The 22,346-nt window shown below is 38.4% G+C and overlaps 1 protein-coding gene across 1 annotated transcript in view; it reads left to right on the forward strand.

Annotated features, from left to right (window-relative positions):
* The window catches only part of LOC6651413, a 59,802-nt gene that overhangs the window by 33,775 nt on the left and 3,681 nt on the right, over positions 1 to 22,346 (forward strand). Inside the window, exons 3-6 of the mRNA XM_002072612.4 lie at positions 10,349 to 10,470; positions 21,645 to 21,843; positions 21,903 to 21,988; positions 22,048 to 22,303. Of these exons, the coding sequence (XP_002072648.3) occupies positions 10,349 to 10,470; positions 21,645 to 21,843; positions 21,903 to 21,988; positions 22,048 to 22,303 (663 nt within the window). The remainder of the gene's footprint in view (positions 1 to 10,348; positions 10,471 to 21,644; positions 21,844 to 21,902; positions 21,989 to 22,047; positions 22,304 to 22,346) is intronic.

Below are 22,346 nucleotides of genomic sequence, written 5' to 3' on the forward strand. Positions count from 1 at the left end.
TTATTATTATTATTATATATAAATATATATATTATAAACTATCAACCTAACTATATTTTACAAGCACTGGCAACTAAGGCCTTCGGCTCAGACGAAAACTACATCCATACTCTATCCTGGGATTTGAACCCGGATCCTCGTTGTTCAGTTGACTAAATGACTGGGCCACTTAGACAACTCATCTACCGAGGACTGCAGTTCTATATATTTTAAAGGTTAATTCCAGGTTTGCGGAAATACCTTGAACAGAAACCGAAACCAAAGAAAACAAAACAAAATTGGCACAAAAATTTGAGCCATCGACTAGTTGGATACCTCGCACTTATAAAAAGTAAACAATTTTAGTGGATTGTGCTCTCCTTCGACTCTATTGAATATACATATGTATCTCTTAATTAAAAGATAGACCTTTTTTTAACTCTATCATCAAAATGGCAACTAAAGTCAAATCAACTGTAAGCTATGTCATTTGTCTACCCCTCCACATACATATGTATGTATATATTAAAACTAAGATCGTACTTAAAGTTAAGACTTTGTTTGTGTATATAGACGATGTCGAAAGCAGTTAATGACGGAATATTTTGCTGGGACAGCTGCATGCTGGGTTGGCCTGGGCTATCGTTATAATTATTTGTGTATTTAACCCATTTCATGGGGTGTACCTCGTACTTACGTACTTATAGACTCGGTGTTGTATTGCTGTCATCGTGCCGTTCCATGCCATTGATACGAAAAGTAAACAAGTTAAGCGGCTTTTAAGATATAACCGGCAACAATTATTATTTCATTAATATAACTACACATATATATTTTGTTGTGGTTGAGTATTTATTGTGCTTGGGACTTTGCAAAATATGCGCTTGGCCTTCACTTGAAAAAGAAACTACAAACATCTCCGACAACGGGTGGTAGGAAGAGAATGATCCTCCTTTCCCTTCCAGCATCTTTAGAATGCTGATCGCTATTTGATACATCTACAATACACGGAATGCTGTTAAAGGGCTCACTCACGACAGTGAGTAGTCAGTCAGACAGATCGACAGGCGGCCATTCCTTTGGGGCCTTTGAGTTCTTCATATGCATGCAGGGCATGTCTTAATGCCGGCAAAGTCATTCCAAGTTCGTGGTGTCTCTCCCGGCTTTGATGATACGAGTACGAGTATGAGTATGAGAGAAATTCAGTATGTAGAACGGGTTCGTTCGATTTGAATTGTTGTGTCTAAATAAAAATCCAGTTTAGTAGTCGTGAGAATGGCATTTATTGCAATGACATAACTTAGACTATAAACAAATGTATGTAGCAATTTTATAGCTGTAGATAAGCTCTCAGTCCTCCTTCGCCTCCTTCCCTGCCCGCATTCCACCACTTATTCATATGTACGTGCAATGAACTGATGAAGGTGAGATCACAATTAAAAGGCTGATAGAGACAAAGTGTCTGATTTTTATTATAAACAGTGCAATTATGTAATAAAAATCTAGATTTCATGTTTCTTTTTTTACAATTTCCTTTGAGTTTTCTTTAATATTGAATTTCCATTGGGTTAACAGCTAATAATTGCAGTTGTTAAACAGTTTCCCCCCACAATTGCCTTTCCATCCCATCCCATTTGGTGGGTGTCTGTGTCTCCATCCTCATCCTCCCACAAAAGTGTTGTGCAATATGCGTGAGTTGTGGCTGTCTTTTTGCCTGCTACACAGCTGTTGCTTCCTGACTTTAACCACCGGCAACAGAAACAACAACAACAACTAGCAGCATGCAGCAGCAACATTTTTCTTGTTAAATTATTTGCTTAACACGATATAAAATTTTGTTAAACCATGTAATGTTACTATACTGTGTTGTGTTGTTTTGTGTGGCATAAAAGAAAGGTGAAACAACAGTTAAATATTTGCATAACTACAGACAACAAGTAGGCAGAGGCAGTAAGAGACTTCCGTTAATAATTAAATGCAACGGGCCAAAAAACACAAATAATAATAATAATTATCCAAAAATAATACGTAATCCAAGTTCAATAAAAGGTTGCGATCACTTCATTTTGCCGGCAGCAACTTGCCGCCCCTCCCCCTTCTCTCTACTCAAGTCTTTAATAACATCTTCATTTGCTTTGGCTTTGACGATCACCTGGCGGCCATTTGAGCATGTATAATTTGTTTCTCCGTTTAATAACAATGCACGTGGGCATTAGATTTCCTAGTCAATGTTCAGTAAACTCCTCCTTTATTTTTTTTCAACTGGCCAAACCGCCTTCACATCAGCCAAATGCGTAATCGCTCGACTTGTGTATACTCTTTCAACAAGGATGTCATCCTATGACTGACTGAACTGATATACTCATCAAAAAAGATGTTCGAATAGTTTTTTTTGACTTATCGGTTTCAGTAAATAAATCTTTTATAAAGGGCATACAATTTAGCACGAATCAATTGGCTGATTTTTATTTCCTTTTGTTTTGTACTGGCTCGAGGTTTACAGCTCTGTTTTTGTGTTTGGAGAGGTTTTATCTGCTATTGTGATCCGTAAATCATAAATGTTTTATGATGATTGATGCATGAGCTCCGTTTTCGCTAATTAATTCGTATCTATGGAAAAACAAAGTCCTCCTTCTCAGGTTGCCCACGTCCTTAATGCAGCACCTCCTTTATGGCCTTTCACAATTTCGTCAGGTTCTTTGTACTTTCCCATTACCAATTGTGTGTGTGTATGGGTTTATTTAATGTAGATAAGATTTGGGCGGTCTGTGCGTTTTTCCCCTTACCGATTAGATTAGCTGTTAAATTATAATCCAAATATTTTTCATATCTGTATCAATGTGAATTTGATATTATTACTTTTTTTTGTCTGTTTATTCATATTTATAAGGGCAACGATGAGACAGGGGAAATGACCAACCATGCAGAAACCAAATGAAGGTTAGTTAAAGGTAAAAAAATCTTAGCAATCTGGACAGAAGAATTTTTATCAAGAAAGGAGAAAGACATTTTCCTACCTGACCTTGAGGGCATTCGTCCCGTCTAGATAATTCGTCCATGTTTCTAGATAATGAGAACGCATCAGTATGTGGGATGAAAGCGGAAAATAAAAAGTTAACGCGGAAAGGTATATTGCACACAAAGAGAAAGAAAGCAAAACAATAAAATGAAACGAAAGTCACAAAGGGAAAGAAAGAAAATTGTCAATAAATTGAACAAGAACACGTAAAAAAGGATAAGAGAAGTATATGAAACTTAAAGATATTAAACCAGAAACAAATAACAGGACAAAGAACATAGATAGTCGAATGTAATTCTGCGGTCATGTTTTATTTGTGGCTAAAACATCTAGTTGATAATAATCAAATATAACCGTGAAATGTTTATATTTTAAATTAAAACATTTAACGGGCACCTTCACCTTCACAAAATCTAAATTCTTTCGGTGTACATAACTGACCAAATCAATAGAAAACTATTTTTAAGCAGATTTTTCTGACACGATGAGTTGCGCATAACAAAAGGAAAAAAAGCACTAGCGTATCCGAAAATATTAACTGAAAGCATTTTGTCTAGAAATGAATGAAGACCAACTAAAAGAAAAGAAAGCAAACTAGGTTAAATTCCATTCAAAGCCGGCCAACGACGACGACGGCAATGGCGACGTTGACTACTACTCTACTAGAGACAACGGCTTGTTCTGCTTCTCTGACGCTACAAATGGGCATGACTGCCGTTCGCACACACTCAAATCGGGTAACTGACCAGAACTTGGCATCGGAACCAGCTTCTTTAATTTAACAACAACACCTCTAGCCTAATATTTGTGTCTTACATCGTTTTAGCCGACATTTGTCGTACGTTTCGTCGAATTTCTGAGCGTTGTTCGCACAACAGCGTGAAAAACGCACGCGATCATGCCCAGCAGAACACGTTTTCTATGACATTGTACCGCTAAGACGTTGGTGTTGCCACAACGTTGGCGATGTCGTTGGCGTCGACGTCGGCTTCGACGTCATTATCAACGCATGTGAAAGATGATTGACCAGACCAACTAGCTAGCTAGGCGGTTGGCCAGAAAATCCAACTGTAAATCGCATTAAATATTTGTTAACAGCAAAACGAAACGAAACGCAACGCGACGCAGCACAACGCTTTTTTGTTTGTGTGGAAATTGTTGAAATATTTTCTCGGCTTAGGGGAGTGGTGGAGCAAGTGCATCATCGTTTTGGGGCCTACCTCTCAAGAGAGGTAGACTCGGGCCCCCACAGATCGAATGTCAAGCATGTGCGACGCGGCGCTCGCCCGCTAAACGCGTTTCTTTCCAAAGGAAACTTCGGTCCCCAGACCAGACGTGTGTTGCCGGTTGAAATGTCAGAGAGGCGATGCTTCAACTAGATGGAGACTGGTTTTCTGGTCAAGCTACTGGCTGGCTCTAAAACTGTTGGCTGGTCTGTGTGGTTGTGCGTTTTGGTTCAAAAGGATGGTGTTTTTTTTCGGTTGCTTGTTGGTGGTGCAACTTTCGTTGTTGTTTTGTTTCCGCAACTGCCTTTTGATATTCATTTTTTTGTGGTTTTCGGCTGAAAGTGAAAATACGGGTATTCACAACGGCAACGACTTGCCTGCCGTCCATTCGTTTCGGGATTGGATACCAAAACCAAAGTGTTGACATAACCATAGCCGAATATTTCTCGATACCTGCTGTGATGTAAACTGGTCAAGCTTCGATTCAATGTCGTTGAATTTATGTTCTATTACGATTTCTTGCCAACCATTTTCAAGCTATGTATGTGGATTTTCATCACCACCACCACCACTTCACCTCCATTCGACCTCCTGCGGTTCAGTTGTAAACAAAATTTAAAAGCTTTTTCATGCTTATTTAATAAGTAAACAAAAGAACATATGAGGGTTTTTTTATTTTCTTTCATCCAAGAGCAATTTTTTGTTTGCCAATCAATAAAATAAAACTCAATGGGGAAATGCGCAAAATTAATTGACCGAACTCATTCCGCTAAATAAACATATTAATATACTCAATACAACTGCTAACATCTTTAATCCTTTATCCTAGAAAGTATTTAAGAGCTAGGAAAGAAATGAAAGTGAACTAAAATTATATATGTTGTATATATGTATATGATCTAACGAATATTATTTAAATACATTTAAGTGATTAAATTAAATGATATCTTAATCGTTTCGTTAGGTAAACAAATTAACTTCATAAAGTTCTTTTGATTGTTTTAAAATTTTTAGCTTTACATTAATGAGTCAGCCAATTTTTTTATAGGGTAAGTTTTCCATCTATTTGGAGCACACTCACGCAAAATAAATGCACCAGCCGAAGTCCCCGCAATTATAAATTTATAAACCTAATAGTTTATTTAGAATCTAATTGGCTTTGGGCAAGAGTTTTACAATATTCCTTATAACTCTTACATGTAATTAAATATATGTAATTTCAGATACATAAACCCCCATATAATCAATGTAAAATGTTCAAAAATTACTCTTTTTTGGGCTTCCAAGGTATACATATTATTTCTTATATTATTTATTAATTTCATTCTGCACTTTTAAAGGAATGCTGGGGACTTTTACTTTTAACTTTGATTAATTTTCTTCCCCAAGTCTTCCAATCAAACCTGACATTGTATCTGATGATTGAATTACAAATTTATTTTAAAGTTTAATTGGTAAATTGAAATCAAATGAAACTCCTAGTAATTGTTGTTTTCGAGGGCTTGAAATACGAAATAATTACGTGATATATTGCTATGTTTTGCACACTGAAAACCCGTTTATATCAAAACCGATAGTTTACTTTTTCAAAGTTCACTAGAAATCCTCGAGTAATTCATCCATTGTTCAAGTGAACAAAAAACAGAATTTACTTACCGCTTAGAAATTCACATAAAAGAAGAAAAAGCTCTCAGATCTTAAGCCATAACTGGGCCAACAAATAAGAATTACGACTTTCCCACACACGATGTTCTTTCATCGTAACTCAAAAAGCTGAATGAAAATCTACCTATTGAACACCTTTTGTTCCCTAAAAGTAATTGATTATATTTGATGCCCATCGAGTGCTTTTGTGTGTATACATATGTGTCTGTGCGTATGGATTTCTTTCCTCACGTCACTCTTTAAATACTTTTCTATGAAAAGTGAGTGTGCATTGTCGTAATGCCGACCTGGAGATACCCTCTATCTGGAAGAAAGGTTGAATCATGATCGGTTTAAGGTGCTCGATCAGGAGTGTATATAATATATTCCATATGTATGGTCTCTTTGGCCTGTGGCAAACATTGTCTCAAGTGCATTATACCCATTTACGTAAACGTATGGAAAGCCCAAGCTATAAACACAAAAAATGCGACTTTGAAGCAAGCCGCTTTTAGTTTTTAGCACAGTTGCAGTCTAAGAAGTTTGCCCCTGCCCCACTGGGCTATGGTCTCCGATCTCTGTCTCGACGTCTGCATCTGGACGTGCCACTTTTGGTCCATTGTCGGCTTTGTTTGCTGCACGATCGTTTTGGACATTCTTTCGATAAATTCACGTTCGATGCATTTGTCAGAAATGCGTTTCATGTTAACGCAAACGTTTCTAAAATGTTTTACAATGCGCCTAATGATTTAATTGGTAGAAAAGTGAGTGAACCAAAAAGGGAGCGGTTCTTAATTGAATTTCCGGCGATATTTTAGCAAACTTGTCACGCACTCTTTTGATTTGAATGAATAACAAATTTGCCAGCCATTAACTGCATAAATATTGACAGCACTAATTCCATTGTCTCAATAAATTTTTCTTTAATTTTATATACAACATTAACACGTCATCTTACAAACAAAAATTCTGTTTTTGGGTGTGTCCGTATAATGAAGAGATTTTTGTACCCTTGCAAAAAGGGTATATTAATTTTCGTCAGAAGTGTGCAAGGCATGGAAGGAAGCATTTCCGATCATATAAAGTATATATATTCTTGATCAACATGACGAGACATGTTCAACTAGCCATGTCCGTCCGTCCATCCGTCTGGATCAACGCAAACTCTAGCCTTTTTAGATAAAACGGATTTCCACTTTGATGGCTAAGGTAAGGAAAGAGTTACCAAAACAGTTGCAAGGGTATTCAAACTTTGACGCGGTCGAAGTTAGCCCTCGCCCTCTGGTTTTTATTTTATTGTTGTATTTTTTATTAATTTTTCCTCTTCTTTTTATTGTGATATAAGTATAAGTATTATATTTGTGTGTTTTATCGCACAAAAGGTAGGTATAAGAACACTTTGCTGTGGGGCGGCAGATAAGCAAATGAGGAGCGTCAGGGGTTTGACATGCCAAAAAAATATCAAAAAATAACAAAATCGAATGACATAAAGCGGAAATCAACTTTTCAACTACTTTGTGGAGTATCTTGGCAACATAAGTGTCTTAGCAACATGTGGCCAGACGTATTCAGATGAATTTATAGACAACCGGCGTATAAAACGACCGCCATGAAATTAGACTTTGGCCTTTTGGGGGTGCAAGTATGTAAACATCAACTCATAAATTTCTTAACACCGACGCAAAGGCGGCGGCACACTGAGACCCAGAGTCAGAGAGCAATGAAAAAATAAGTTGGAAAAGCGCAACAGGACAAAAAAGCCATAGACCAGGCCTAAACACCATGACCATGCCGAAGAATCTATACTCTTGCACCATCTTACTGAGAACCATAATTGTCAGAAAAGTTTCCTTGTATGCATTGGTAACTTCAAACATTCAAAACAACCCGTTTTGGAAAGGGTATAAAAAGAGACTTAGTTTATGATGTTCTTGTGCAGGGAGTGTGTGTGTGTGTGTCACCCACGCACACGTGTCCCGGTCTCGAGTTCCATTTTCAGTCCCATTTTCATGTCTTTATACCTCTCTAGGTACATATGCATGTATATCTACTTACTCACCTACAGACCAAGTTTGTTGTTATGCCGCTCAGGTATATAATGCGGGGAGGAGGGTCAGAGAAGGGGTTCTTAACCGTCTAGAGGGGGAGGATGAAACTTTATTTGTGCCCATAAGGCATAGAATTTGTTTGTCTTGCTCTGCCAATAATAGAATTAAATACAAGCAGTTGCCATATTCTCTGTTGCTTTGGCCTGAAGTAAATAGCCAGTTTAAGCGTTTGTAAAGAATGTTGTATGGCGCCAAGTTGCAGTTGCTTCTTAAACGAATTCATCAAAGGGGGGAAAAAAAAAACTACGAACTGAGATTAAGAATAAGAAGCAGTAATTAAACTACTTTATATGAGTTAATTCAACTATTAGTGTTTTATAAAATATTAATTGTTCAGCCTTAAGACGAAACTTTCAGCCAATTTCATAAATGGTAGACATTAAAAATACTCGGGACAAGACCACAAAAAAGCAACCATACAGTCAATCATTTCCTGTTTTGTTTATTGTTAGTCTTTTGCTCAGATGTTTGCTGTCAGAGTAACCGTCACTTGTGTCAGAAATTTAGTCTAATTTTAGCTTAGTTTCAAAAGGTTGCGAATAACATTTATTGCTGTTATTATTCTTTAAGTAGAGTATATATATTTCGATATTATAAACACCAATTATCTTTTTAACAATATTGATTTACACTTCAATTATATTAATAAAATCTCGAGATAAAATCCTTGTTTTAGTTTTTCTTTTATGTCATAAGTATCGACTTTAATTGTTTTTCAGACAGAGATTAAGGAATCGGACTATTTAATGATGATACCTCCGTCCAGATTGCCCATTTCTTGAAGGAGCTATACGTCTTTAACCACTGAGAATATAAAAAGGACTAAATAAATACTTTTCTATATTACTTATTTCTTTGCAATTTTCAATCAATAGTTTTGAAAAAGGTCATTCTAGTAAATCTTAGTAGTTTGCAAAGAACTCTTTTTTTATACCATACACCCATAGGGTGAAATGGTATATTAAAGTCGCCAAAATGTATGTAACAGGCAGAAGGAAGCATCTCCGACCCCACAAAGTATATATATTCTTGATCAGCATCAACAACCGAGTCGATCTAGCCATGTCCGTCTGTCCGTCCGTCCGTCCGTCCGTCCGTCTGTCCGTATGAACACCTAGATCTCGGAGACTGTAAGAGCTAGAGCCACCAAATTTGGTATGTAGACTCGTGTAGTATGTAGAGTGATCAAGTTTATTTCAAATTTTTGCCACGACCCTTTCCGCCCCCGCAATTTAAAAAAAGCGTTTATCTCAAAAACTATTCCAGCTAGAGACACCATATTTGGTATGTATATTCGCTTAGTAAATGCACACATTTTGTATGTATACAAATTTTGCCACGCCCTTTTCCGCCCCCGTAATATGAAAAACTTGTTTATCTCCCGGAATTTGTTACCTTATGCAATCAAATTTGGCACACTTAAATTTAATACTAATATCTAGCAAAATACCAAATTTGATCAAAATCGGAATAAAAACAGTCGAGTTATGCATATAAACATTTTTCCATAAGGCCGGAGTTGGCCGTTGGCTGGTGGGGGCGCTATTGTGCTCGTATGACTGAGTGAGCGAGAAACTAAGATATGCTTGTAAGAAGCATGTGAAAATGCATTTGGTTAATACAGTTGAAATATTTGCTTTACTGGTGTATGGTATACCTAAGTCGGCGAGACGACTTACTTCATTTAATTTGTCATTTTGTTTTATTGTGTTATAGTTGAAAACAACAAACCAAATCAATTTACAGGTTTAACTGCTGTTCCCATTTTGCGATTTAGCTCAGACAAACCAACAAAATAACTTAAACAACGCTGTCGGCCATCAATTGCATTGGCAATGGCAAACACAGACGAGTTTATTGATTATTATCCCCTGCAAAAAGTGTACATTGATTTTGGCGCAGACTATTTAAGTAACTAAACTGACATCGCCGTTAAATATTTACCCGAATCAAATAAAATTGTATCCTACATCTGGCTTGTTTGCAATTTAGGAGGGAATTAATATATTTATTGGAAGAGTATATAATCTTCGACACTCAGCTGTTAAGTGGGCCTGAATTTTTTTTTCCCCGTCATGACATTTGTCTCTATTTGCGATGAAGCTGCGGGCCATGAAATCCATTTTACACTTTGTTTAGCAATTGTCCCAGCCATATTTATTTAAGTTTTAACACACTGTCTAACAACTACTTTCTACACTTGAATGTGAACTTGACCCTGGCACGGACAAACTCTCAATGCCTTAATGCTGACGGAGCACTATTCGTCCTCCCTTGTTTTAACTTGAGTTTGTCATTGCAAATCTGATTGATTTATTTGTTATTCGCTTTAAAATGTAGTTAATAATATTTTATGTTTTTGTTTTTTAAAGGTCACACATCGGACAACTGGCCAGGTGATGGTGCTGAAAATGAATCAGTTGCGTGCCAATCGACCAAATATGCTGAGAGAAGTCCAGTTGCTGAATAAGCTGTCCCATGCAAATATATTGAGGTAAGTTTAAACTTTATTCGATGCCACTTCTCCCCCACTTGAACGGGGAAACAATGATAGCTAAATATAGCCTATTATATTTCCGAGATGCCATTCTAATCAGCTGTTGTGATGTTGTGTGTGCCTATTTGGCGGGAGTAAATAATCTCATCGTAGCTCGGCTTATGGGTCAATGCCATCTGGTGAATGATGCTTTGAGGCAACTGAGTCATCACTGCACAATATTTCAAAAATGAACTCTACACTAGGATTGTTGGTGTGTTAGAAATCAAAAAACTAGTTCATTTTGTGAAACACAACTCATTGTGATTGCTAATTACGTAAACCATTTGAACCAGTTGTTTTTACCTATGTACTTAAGGTTTATACGCGCATTTAATACATAATTTGAGGGGGAGCTTGTTGTTTATATTTGGTTCACTGCCAAATTGATTTTATGAGAACCACGCACGTAGTCAAAAATCATCTATTATCTGACCACAAAATAAACACTGACCTAACTTACATACACACATATATGCATATATATTATAGACAGGCTGAGTCATATCAAATGTGGGGGACGGATCCAGCAAGACTGCACTGGGTCACAATTTTGTGGACTGACATCATTTGCATTTGCATTTATTTTATTTGATTAAGTTATTCAGTTATTCAGTTGCGGGGTCTGTTATATGACTTTTTGTTCAATAGCGTGATAAAATTATTGCATATTTTTATAAAAGAGAAGTTACTCATAATAATACTATGCATTTCGTTATGGAATGTTGGAGCAGAGTTCAAGACTGAATAAATGTTTTTGCGACCCATCAAAAGGGTCAAGTTCACTGCGGCTGCTGTCCTCTGCTTGGCTCTTGGCTAGTGCTTACATTGGCAATGACGGGGTGTGTGTCACACTGAAATCCAGTGTCCGAATTCGGATACTCTTGTTAATTGTCATCAAGATTCTTCTTCTATTTAAGATGATAAATGCTAGTAAACCCCTTTTGTTAATCACTGCTGATGTAATTGTCCATTTGACTAGGCTTTGCCGGAAAGGCACGCTGAATAGTCATGACATTGTAGACGGTCGTCTGAGTTGACTAGATTTAATTGCCAAGCTGCGTAGCTTAGTCACTTTTTTTTATACACTTGCAGAGGGTATTATAAAATTGATCAGATGTTTGTAACGTACAGAAGGAGACGTATATATATTCTTGATCAGCATGAGAAGCTGAGTCGATATAGCCATGTCCGTCCGTCCGTCGGTGCGTATGCGTTTTACTCAGCCATCCTAAGACCTTTTGGGATGATTTAATTTTTTTTTTTGCGCTTTTTATTACCCGGGTAAGATAAAGTATGAAAATCATCAGGATCGGACCACTATATCATATAGCTCTAGAAGAAAGATTTTCATAAAAATTGGAGTATCCCCATGAAATTTACTAATATGATAGTATTGGATATGAAACCTCAGATCCCAAAATTTGAATCTGATCGGATAAATAGAACACAAGTTACAGTCAATATAAATCGGTTCAACCGCTGCCGGCAGCGCTGCTTGGTGCCTACTACGTCATCATCAAATCAACAGAGCACATGCATACACACAAAGACGCAACGCTACATGAACTGTATGTGTATGCGTGACGTGCTTTGCTAGGGAATGATTGAAGAAGAAAAAATTGTAGTAAAAAGAGTAATAATGTTTTGCTTGTGTATTGATGAATTGAGTTGCAGGGAAAGAAATTTCAAAAAGTAAAAATATTATCACCAAGGACTGCAAGGGTATATAAACTTCGGCATAGCCGAAGTTAGCTTCTTTGATATTTTTTCGCTGTTTTACCCTGTAGGCAGTAGACAGCATTTGGGAATCTAGACCAGGGGTAGGCATCATAGTCCATGCGGGCACTTTTCTTCGGCATTTGATAGTTTTGCCGAAGTCAACACGAAGTGCACTTGAGAACGTAAAAACAGAATTAGTCTGTTGCAGCTTTTCGACGCTCTCTTTGTGCCTAGAGAACTATATGATATAGTGATCCGATCCTGACAATTTTCATACTTTATCTGCTCCGGGCTATAAGTAACTCAAATATCAAGTTTCATCGTTCATAGCTCAACTTCACACCGATTTGCACAGACGGACGGACGGACGGACAGACGGACATGGCTATATCGACTCAGCTTCTCATGCTGATCAAGAATATATATACTTTATGGGGTCGGAAACGTCTCCTTTTGTGCGTTACAAACATCTGACCAATTTTAGCTAGATGGTACATCAAACAAAACCATCTCTGGCATATTGAATTCCTCTCCTTCACCTTTGTTGATGCTTAGACCCCATGTTGACCAAATGATTTGACAATTGGCTTGAATGCCTAGGTGCCTGACAGCCGATACTCAAATAGACAAACTTTTGAATCTGGGGTGCAAATGAGGATGTAGGATGCGCAGCTGTTTGCAAAGCAAATTGAAGTTAATGCGGCTTTGAAGTGGCAGCGACATTTAAACAAGCCAAGAACGGGAGTAGAGAACGGGAATGTGGCATGAAGCCTTTCCAATAACAAGCTCCAGCTAAGTCACAATGTGACGACAACTGTCAACATTTAAATAAGATTGATCGATTGGCATTGGTATTGGGGTTGGCATCGGCTTTAACGTGGGCGTAGAAAGGAGAAGGACAATCTAGTTGCAACATCTAGAGTTAAAATAGTTTCCCAAGGATCTCAAATACCAACAGGTTTTTTTCTATTTTATAATTTTGTTTTTTTGTTGATTTTTTTATTTCTTTATTTTTTGTTTATTTTGTCTTTTTTATTCTATTTTTATTAAAAAATAAAAAGAAAACCTTACTTGGTCGGTTTCGAAATGGGAATCGAACCAAGGACATTCCTATTGCCAAGCGAGCACTCTATCGGTACAGCCACCGAGATACATACGAAGCAGATGGCAATATTTCTTGATATTCTTTCCACAGTGACATATCTTATTCGCATTGTCGATGTTTTGTCGAAAATTAAAAATTTTGGTCGAGCGAGCTATTGAAATGCGATGTTGTACAACTTCACGTCACACACACACTACGAAGCCTGAGCATGTACCGACGAGTGTACACATACATAGACAGAACGAAATTACAAGCGACATAGGCCTGCCTTCGTCGTTCCTCTCCCCACTTTACGCTCTCATTGAGAGTACGAATGTTCGGGTTTTTCCCGAAGTTCTCTGGGGTTCCATGACTAGGCAATCAAAAAATCATGAGTTTGTCCCATCTATGTGTTGTATGGTTAGTGCTTCAATTGTATGCAACTTCCATTGGTTGTTTTTCCGACAACTTTTAAATTTTTCCCATAAACTTGAATCTATGAATATGAATGTTTTGATTTTTGACATTTTTTCACAAAACTATAATTTGACTACTATCATATATAATGCGGTTGTGACTAGATTATCGAAAGCCCTTAGAAAAAAACATCTTAAAAAGACTATTTCATTGTTCGTATTGGTCCAAGTTGTTTAAAAAGCTGAATGGCCTTTGTCTCATAGTTCGACTTCTACATAGCTGAAGATTGGCGAGAATACTACAAACTCCAACACACTAATAAAATTGCATTCTAGGGCACATTCGATCTAGTGGGCCACCTCATATACATTTCTTCTGCTATCACATAACAGATTGATATAAGTGAAGTGTGAGTCGTAACAGAAACAGCAATAAAAGCATTATTGCAATGGATTTCCACCCTGACCTGATTTCATCTCAATGCGTATATTTGTGAAAAAGAAATATTAATTTGGTTCACCGGAACATGCCTGGTTCGAAATTTTCTTTATTCATTGCTAGTAAATAAAAGAACAAAAATTATGCTACAACGATGCGCCCTTTCCAGTTCGTCCATGTCCGAATAATGATATTAAATGCAGTCACACGCATTCAATTTTGCTTTTAATAAAACAAGTTGGCATATCGGAAAATTAAGGGTGAACCACGATTCGGAATCCTCTGCAAAAGAATTGTGTTCTACCCGGATGAATGTTTGACGGTAGAATAGATTTCTTCGCTGAGATAGAGTGTAGTGCGCGTTTATCTATATCAGTGATGTGGATCGCTAATCACTCCACTCCTTGGCTGACTGGCTAGTTAGTTAGTTAGGCAGCATGTTTAATGATCCCAGCTGTCGGCTAACTGTCAAAATTTAACAGCTATACCACTGAGTGCGATCGTCATAGCCTCCCATGTCGGCGCGTCGTCTCCCCCAGCTCTTTCTCTCTAATGAAGCCTATTGATTGACCCGAACCGAACCCGGGTGTATGTAGGATGTGCTGCTGTTGCCGTCTATGAGGATGTGGGATGTGCTGCTGTTGCCGTCTTTGAATGCAAATGTAAATGCAACAAGTAGGTATATATCAATAGAACCAGCTGTAGTAATTGAGACCACCTTTCTAACAACACATGTCAAATAGCTCGTGTGCCCTCAGCCATGTGCCCACTCGCCGCCGGCAGGCCAACAGTCGACAGAGCCTGAGTACTGCGAGTGTGAGTTATTGGCCATAAAATTGAAATTGAAACTAGCATTTGTTGTAACATATTTTATGGCCTTATCACGCGCTCGCTGTAAGTGGAATGTCGCACAGGCGAATTGCATGCTGCGATGGGAAGGGGGCGGGCGGAAGGGGGGCTACTTTCCAACCACCCACTTATTCGCCGACACACCCCATAACAATAACATCAACTCGACATTACTCACTCTAGATTTCGTATTGCATTGTCTTTGCCGGCAATTTGTTTGCGTTGAATTGAATGCATTCCTCAAAATCTGTGTACACATTACTACAGTTCTTTTTTAATATTAAATCCCGTCAGATACTCCGCCACTCACTCCCCCTTAGCACTCTCTGCCGTGTCAGTGCAAATAAAGCGGCAAGTCAACATCAACAGAAGAGTTGAATGTGAATGTTAATGGGCTTAAAGCCCATTCAAACGCTCATTTACGACTCCGAGCCGTGTCACAGTTCTTGGCCTGGTGTTGCTCATTACAGGGCACAAACAATGGCAAATGCTGCTGCTGCCTGCCTGCCAGCCGATCCCGAGTCAATGTGGATGCCAATGTGGATGTGTTTAGCGTTGATGCTAAGCAGGTGATAAATTGTGTGCAAATGTTGACAAATTGTTTGGCACGCAAATGTGAGCACAGGGCAAAGAAAAGGTTAATGACTTTGCAGCGATTGCCCTCAACGTTTCTGCCCAAAAGATTCAGTGTGATGAGTGTGTTAGGTAATTAGTAATTGACCAGTAATTCATTTCTATTGCCATACAGCTCGTAAATTATCAAGTTCTGAAAATTAAACAATTAAAGCCTTTTCGTTGGGCTTTTATTCCGTTAAAACTTTTCCATTGAAGTTAACTCACATGGCTAATTGGGAGGACAACTTGTTAATAATTAACTGATATTATGAGACATTATGTTACGTTATTTAAAAGGAGTATTTACATAGATGTGTAAAACACACTTTCCCCAACAAAACAAGAAAAGTTCTTAAATACTTATGATTTACAAAAAAACGTCTTTAAAGAAAATATAACTATCCCGACAAAGTAGGCAAATCTTTGCAGTAAATTAGTTTAATTACGCCCACAATTTGCAACTAGCGAGAAAAGTTTACAAGCTAGGAGGAATAATAGGGGAATATTAAATTATAGCTTATTTTTCAATTCAATTCAATTTTATTTCACGCTTTGTTATAAATACAGGTTGTTTGTTTGTCAATGGTATCTTACAATATTTTAAGAGTTTAGACTAAGAACTAGGTCTTTTCTTGTTAGATATTTATTTACATATTTACATCACATTTGGCGTATGCGATGACATAATTAGTAGGGGAAATAAAGACAAAGAAGTAGAAAAGCCCCAAGGAAATTTATTACAAGCTAAATTAAACACTAAAAATACGACTAAAACTACACCTATGCCAGATTGTTTATATGCGTATATGTTGAATCATGACACTTGGTTATGAAATTTTGCGTTAATCGCGATAATCTAATATGTATCTACCAATTCAGCATTGGCTCGACAATGTAGGTCAATCGTAGAATGATGCCACGGGAGATTTAAGATAATCTTCAAGACTTTATTCTGGCTGATTTGCAATTGGCTTATGTGACATTTGGCTATATTTGACCATACTGGAGCACCGTAAAAAGTTACTGCTTGGAAAATTGACCTAAACACAAAAATTTTTTTTTTCTATATTAAGTCTCGAGTTTCTATTTATGAACGGATATAGCGTACGTACTATATGTTTGCGTTTTTTGTTTGTATTGGTTATATGGTCCTTGAAGGTAAGTCTTTTGTCAAGTGTAAAACCCAGGTATCTGACATTTGGTTCTCACTTTATATATTCCATGCCCAATCTGATATCAGTTGTTGGCACGTAGATGTCTTTTCGTTTTTTTGTGAAAAATATTGCCTTCTTCTTTTCTGGGCAAACTAAAATTTTCCATTGGGAGTAATATATATCTAGGAACTCATATGCTGCTTGGAGGTTTCTAGTTATATCTGCAGAAAGAATTCCCCCACAAAGGATTGCTGTGTCATCCGCAAACACCGAGGTGGTACAATTGGGTAATATTGGGAGATCAGAGGTATATATATTATATAGTATAGGCGATAGACATGAGCCTTGGGGGCAGCCTGCTGAGATATTAACTGCTGTGGATGAAGCGTTTCCTAGATATACGACGTAAGATCTGTTTTCTAGATAATTTTGAACTATTATTATGGCCGCGGGGGGAAAGTTGAATTAAAACATTTTGTGGATTAGTCCATCGTGCCATCAAGCAAGGCTTATTTGCATTGACATTTCACTTAGAAATGCATTTAACCGGATGCTTTGAGATGCTCAGTTGAAGGTCAAATGTAATGACTGATAAGTGCCCGCTATCCATCTATCGACCCATTAGTCAGACATTGTTGTTTATTGCTTCCTGCCTGAGTATGGGCATTACAGAGTTGCACATAATTATAATTCTAAAGCTGACTGGCTCGTGTTTCTCCCCCCTTTGGGTCTTTTTCCTTTGCCTTTAAATATCGCTAGCCTTGAAAATTTAATTGCCATGGCTTTTTGAGATATTCGACAATTTGCTAATTGAAGAATTATTGTAAATTCGCCATTTAATTTTAATGCGGGTTTTTCATTTGTTGCACGGGTATGAGTACAGTTAAGACCAGGTAACACCAAGCTAACTGCAAGAGAGTGTCTCATGATTACAGCCATATTGGCCATTTCTTTTTATTGCTTAATGGAGTTGGCTTGCAGTTGTCAAAGAAGAAGGAGTAGTCAAGTGATGGTCGGGTTTCTGTTTCGGCCTCCGTGTCTCGATGCTTTCTGTGCTACACTTTAATCAGTGCATCATTTGATGTCTGTTTAGAGTTCGTTGTATTGGATTGGATGTGTGGTCGATTGTCTCATATGTTTCTGTCGTGGTTGTCGTCTATACTATCTACAATTGAAGCTGCCGTGTGGCATAGATGCCATTACACTACTACAAGCTAAATTGGGTTAATTTCTGATTGATGACCAACATGACATACACACATTCATTTTGGACTAACTTGTTGCCTCTTGTCTCTCGATCACAATTTCATGGGTAGTCAGATAGGTTATCGATCGTGTTGCGTGTTGTCTGTCTGCCTCCTTTTCTTGTTCTCTTGCCTGAGGCTATAATAAAATATTCTCATTCTAATTTTAGAACGTGTTAATAAATAGCTTGGCTAAATACATACAGAAATTATTAATACATAATGTTTTGCAACTAGTCTGCATGTATTTGGAACATATTTGGCATTTGCACTTTAGGCAAATTAGGTCATACTCTTATTTAAGTTACTTGTATTATTTTGACTGGTAAGTAGGTGGAAAATGGGCCTTGTTTTATCTGCCAGCCGGCGACCTTAACGCATTTCGCCAGTCATTAAACTCACAGACTTACATTGTGAGCTGTGGGAACACATGTAAAGCGGATGGCAGGCAATGAGTAATATGTCTGACCAGATTTATATGAATATGCGAATATAATGAACTACATTCCATCCACTTTGTATGCCACTTTGTTCGACTTGTAGAGGAACATGATGTACGTACAGTGGCTTCCACTTCCGTATGCCCAGTCCCATAAAATGGAATTTCTCTGGCCAAGCCAACGTTCACTTCCAATTTGCGACTGACGTTTGCCAGCCCAAGCAGCGACTGTGAAAACTGTGAGAAATTATGTCATCAACTTTCAATCAATTTAAATACACATATTTCAATCAATTTTGCACAATACCAGGCAAATATTCAAGTATTAGATATTCAAATTTATGCAATACATAATAAACGGGCGAGCAGCAACAGCGCACACACTCATAATACAATAGATGTGGCTCAATTGTAATGACTTTCTTTTTGGGGATGGGGCCTTTAAGCTTGGGCAATATCGGTCACCTAGTCAGGAAGAGGAAAGAAGGAAGAAAAATTACAAAAAAAAAGAATGGGAAAAGTGCCATAGGAAATGACCCATGCCACATGCAGCCAATGTTGCTGCTACTGTTGCAATCGGCATAATATTCGCATCACGTTTTACCCAACTACAACACACACTCATACACTTACACAAATACATGTATATATATATATATATATATATATATATTTCTAATTGAAAATCAAATTTTCATTTTCATTTCGAAATGTTTGTTGCTGCCGTTGCATTGATCAACATGTTGCATAGAAATTGCAGTTGTCGGAATTTGTTATCTTTGGTTTTTATTTTGTGATCGTTTAAGGGTGTTTAGACCGCCCAAAGTCACGCTCATTAAACAAATGTTTGCTTGCTGAATTCAATGTATTTGCTTTTGTGGCAACCTTTTAACCTCCAGACAAAGATCGTGCCGCGCTGCCTGTTGCTGCAACAAAGTTGTGGTAATATTTTTCAATTAAGCAGCAAATGCTTCATACTCCAATTACGATTTTTCAATCTAAATGCTGTAATTGAATGCTATGATCAGCAAGAGCCACTAGTCCGAGTCAGAGCCAAGAGAGGGAAGATCGGGATAATTTGCAGCGGGAGTTTGCATTTCATTAATGAGCTTAGCGGTATTATGTAGTTAGCTCCTCCGACAACTTCAACATAGAGAAGTTGCTGGAGAAGCAGCAGCAGCAGCAGCTGTGTGCAGTTGAGAGAAACGTGCAAACGTGTCAATTTATGGTTTACCATTGCCGAGAGAAATGCCGGCCAGCGTTTCCAGTGAATCCAATCCGGTAAATAAAAAACGAGAAGAAGAAAGAAATGGAAAACTAACTAACCAAACACACAAACACATTTCCATTGACGATGATGATGGTGGCGATGGGGATGATCATCATCATGATGGATAGAAGCACTGGAAAATTGAAAGAACAAAGAAAATAAAGTCTAGGAAAAGGTTTACAGACACTTCAGTGATTCCTCTTTCCACCCTTCCTCCCCCCTGCCAGCATTCCTTCTTCCTGCTTGTCTGTCGCGAAACTCTTTTGCCTCAAGCCTGAGACTGTGCTTAGGCACTTGAACGTGTATTCATTTCCTGCACACACACACACGCAATCACACTTCTCACACACAGTCAGCAGGTTGAGTGCTTCCAAGTGATACCCTTTGAATAGACACCTTTTCCGCAGATGCCAGCTGCCAGGCTTAGGCAGGGGTTAATGCACCTTTTTACACCTTTTTGTTTCGGTTTGTTCTTTATAAATGCCCAAACTCTATATAATAATTGCTTAATTAACGAAATCCAAGTTGAATTCTTAATAGACTTTTCTTCTTGCCCAAGCAAGCTAAGCTTGGGAAATGGGGCAGGCATCAATGAACACTTTAGGCATTAATCGTGTAGATAAATTTAATATGAAACCTTTCAGATGGTCACGACGATTTAAAGGTGACTGAAAGGTGTGTCAGCCTGTCGGGATATGCAGACGCCTTCAGGCTGATATAATGTCTGTCAACAGTCACACACACCTAGCAGATAAGTTCATTCCACAGATTAGACGACCCTACCTAAACCACACAACCCTTTTTGGATGGGCGCCGACGCGTCATCGTCTGACATGTGTCTGCCCGAGAATCTGAATCTGAATTAGAAGTAGAGGTGGAAGCTTGTGGCAACTCATCGTCACACTGAACGCGGGGCTGTGTTAGAAATTCTCACCTGGTGTTGGAACCTCCACATTTCAATTAAAGTTTGAATTATGTGGATGACTCTATTGCCTCGTGGCAATAGACCACGCAAACCCACAACAGGTGGGTTTTGCATATGGCAGAAAGGGGTGACCATATGAAATTTTGATTGCCCGGACGTTAGGTGAGTGGTTTGGTGCGTGTGTGGCATATTGACAGGTTTTCCAGTCGTGGTGTGCGTGCTGAAAGCAATTAAAGTATTTAGTGCAAATTCATTGATCAACTTTTATGGCGTCAACTTTTGGTTTTGCGGTTAACTTTTAGTTTCAATTAAATTTGAGTCCCATTTCTCTCAGCAACTGCTGCCACAGCTGATTATGCTTATCATTTTCGTCGAATATGCGATAGGGAGGTATTTATTGGTTATCGCAAATGATAGAAATATATATATAATATACTCTAACGACTTGATGGACACCTGCACGGGACTCTAATCACATGTGCCAATGAGTGTGACGATGATGCAACAACAACCACCAAGAGGCGGCGAAGTTCATTGCCATGTGACTGCAATTGACCTTTTCTACTCGACTGGCTGATGCGGGGCCGCCCCTTCCATGTGTTGTCTGACACTTTCCTCCAGAAGGCAGAAGGATGGCTTCATGCTTATCCTTGAGTTAGAAGTCATTGACATTGCCCTTTCCTTGTCTTGAGTGTGAGGAGTTTTTAGCTTGACGCTTGATCCAGAGGATCTGCCTGAATAGAAGCTTTCACTTTTTATTGCGTGTGGAACTGTGAGAGGGAATCGAATTATGGGTCTCTACCATTTGCATGTTAGCTAGCAATTAGCGGGAAGGTTTCCTGGCGACCGCCCAAATGTCAGTTAGAGCTGAAGGCAAAACTTTTATTTAGGGCCATCTAAATTTCAATGCAGCGAAATGTCAGTGTTTAGTCAACTCAAATTGATCACAACTTTTTTCATTTCCCTTTTCTGCAGCTTTATGGGCGTTTGTGTACAAGAAGGCCAACTGCATGCACTAACTGAGTACATAAACGGTGGGTCGCTGGAGCAACTGTTGGCCAACAAGGAGGTGGTGCTAAGTGCCACGCAGAAAATAAGACTGGCGCTGGGTATAGCGCGCGGCATGGCTTATGTACATGATTCCGGCATCTTTCATAGAGATCTGACGAGCAAGGTAAGTTCAATTATTCGCCCCCGTCCCATGCCCCATCCTAAAATGCTCTTTATTTGCAGAATGTTTTGATTCGCAACCTGGCCAATGATCAATACGATGCTGTTGTCGGTGATTTTGGTTTAGCAGCAAAAATACCTGTTAAAACGTAAGTCGAATTGTCTACATAATCGGTGATTAAATAATGCCTATTGATTGATTTTGTAGGGCCAAGTCTCGATTGGAAACTGTTGGTTCGCCGTATTGGGTCAGTCCTGAGTGCCTAAAGGGTCAATGGTACGATCAGACCAGTGATGTTTTCTCCTTTGGCATTATCCAGTGTGAGATTATAGCACGCATTGAGGCCGATCCGGATTTGATGCCACGTACACCGTCATTTGGTCTAGACTATCTGGCATTTGTTGAGCTGTGTCCCATGGACACGCCTCCCGTCTTCCTGAGATTTGCTTTTTACTGTTGCCTGGTGAGCATATTTATTGAAAAGGGAAATAATTGATGATACTGAC

The sequence above is a fragment of the Drosophila willistoni genome, chromosome 3R, assembly GCF_018902025.1.
Source record: "Drosophila willistoni isolate 14030-0811.24 chromosome 3R, UCI_dwil_1.1, whole genome shotgun sequence".
Taxonomy (NCBI): domain Eukaryota; kingdom Metazoa; phylum Arthropoda; class Insecta; order Diptera; family Drosophilidae; genus Drosophila; species Drosophila willistoni.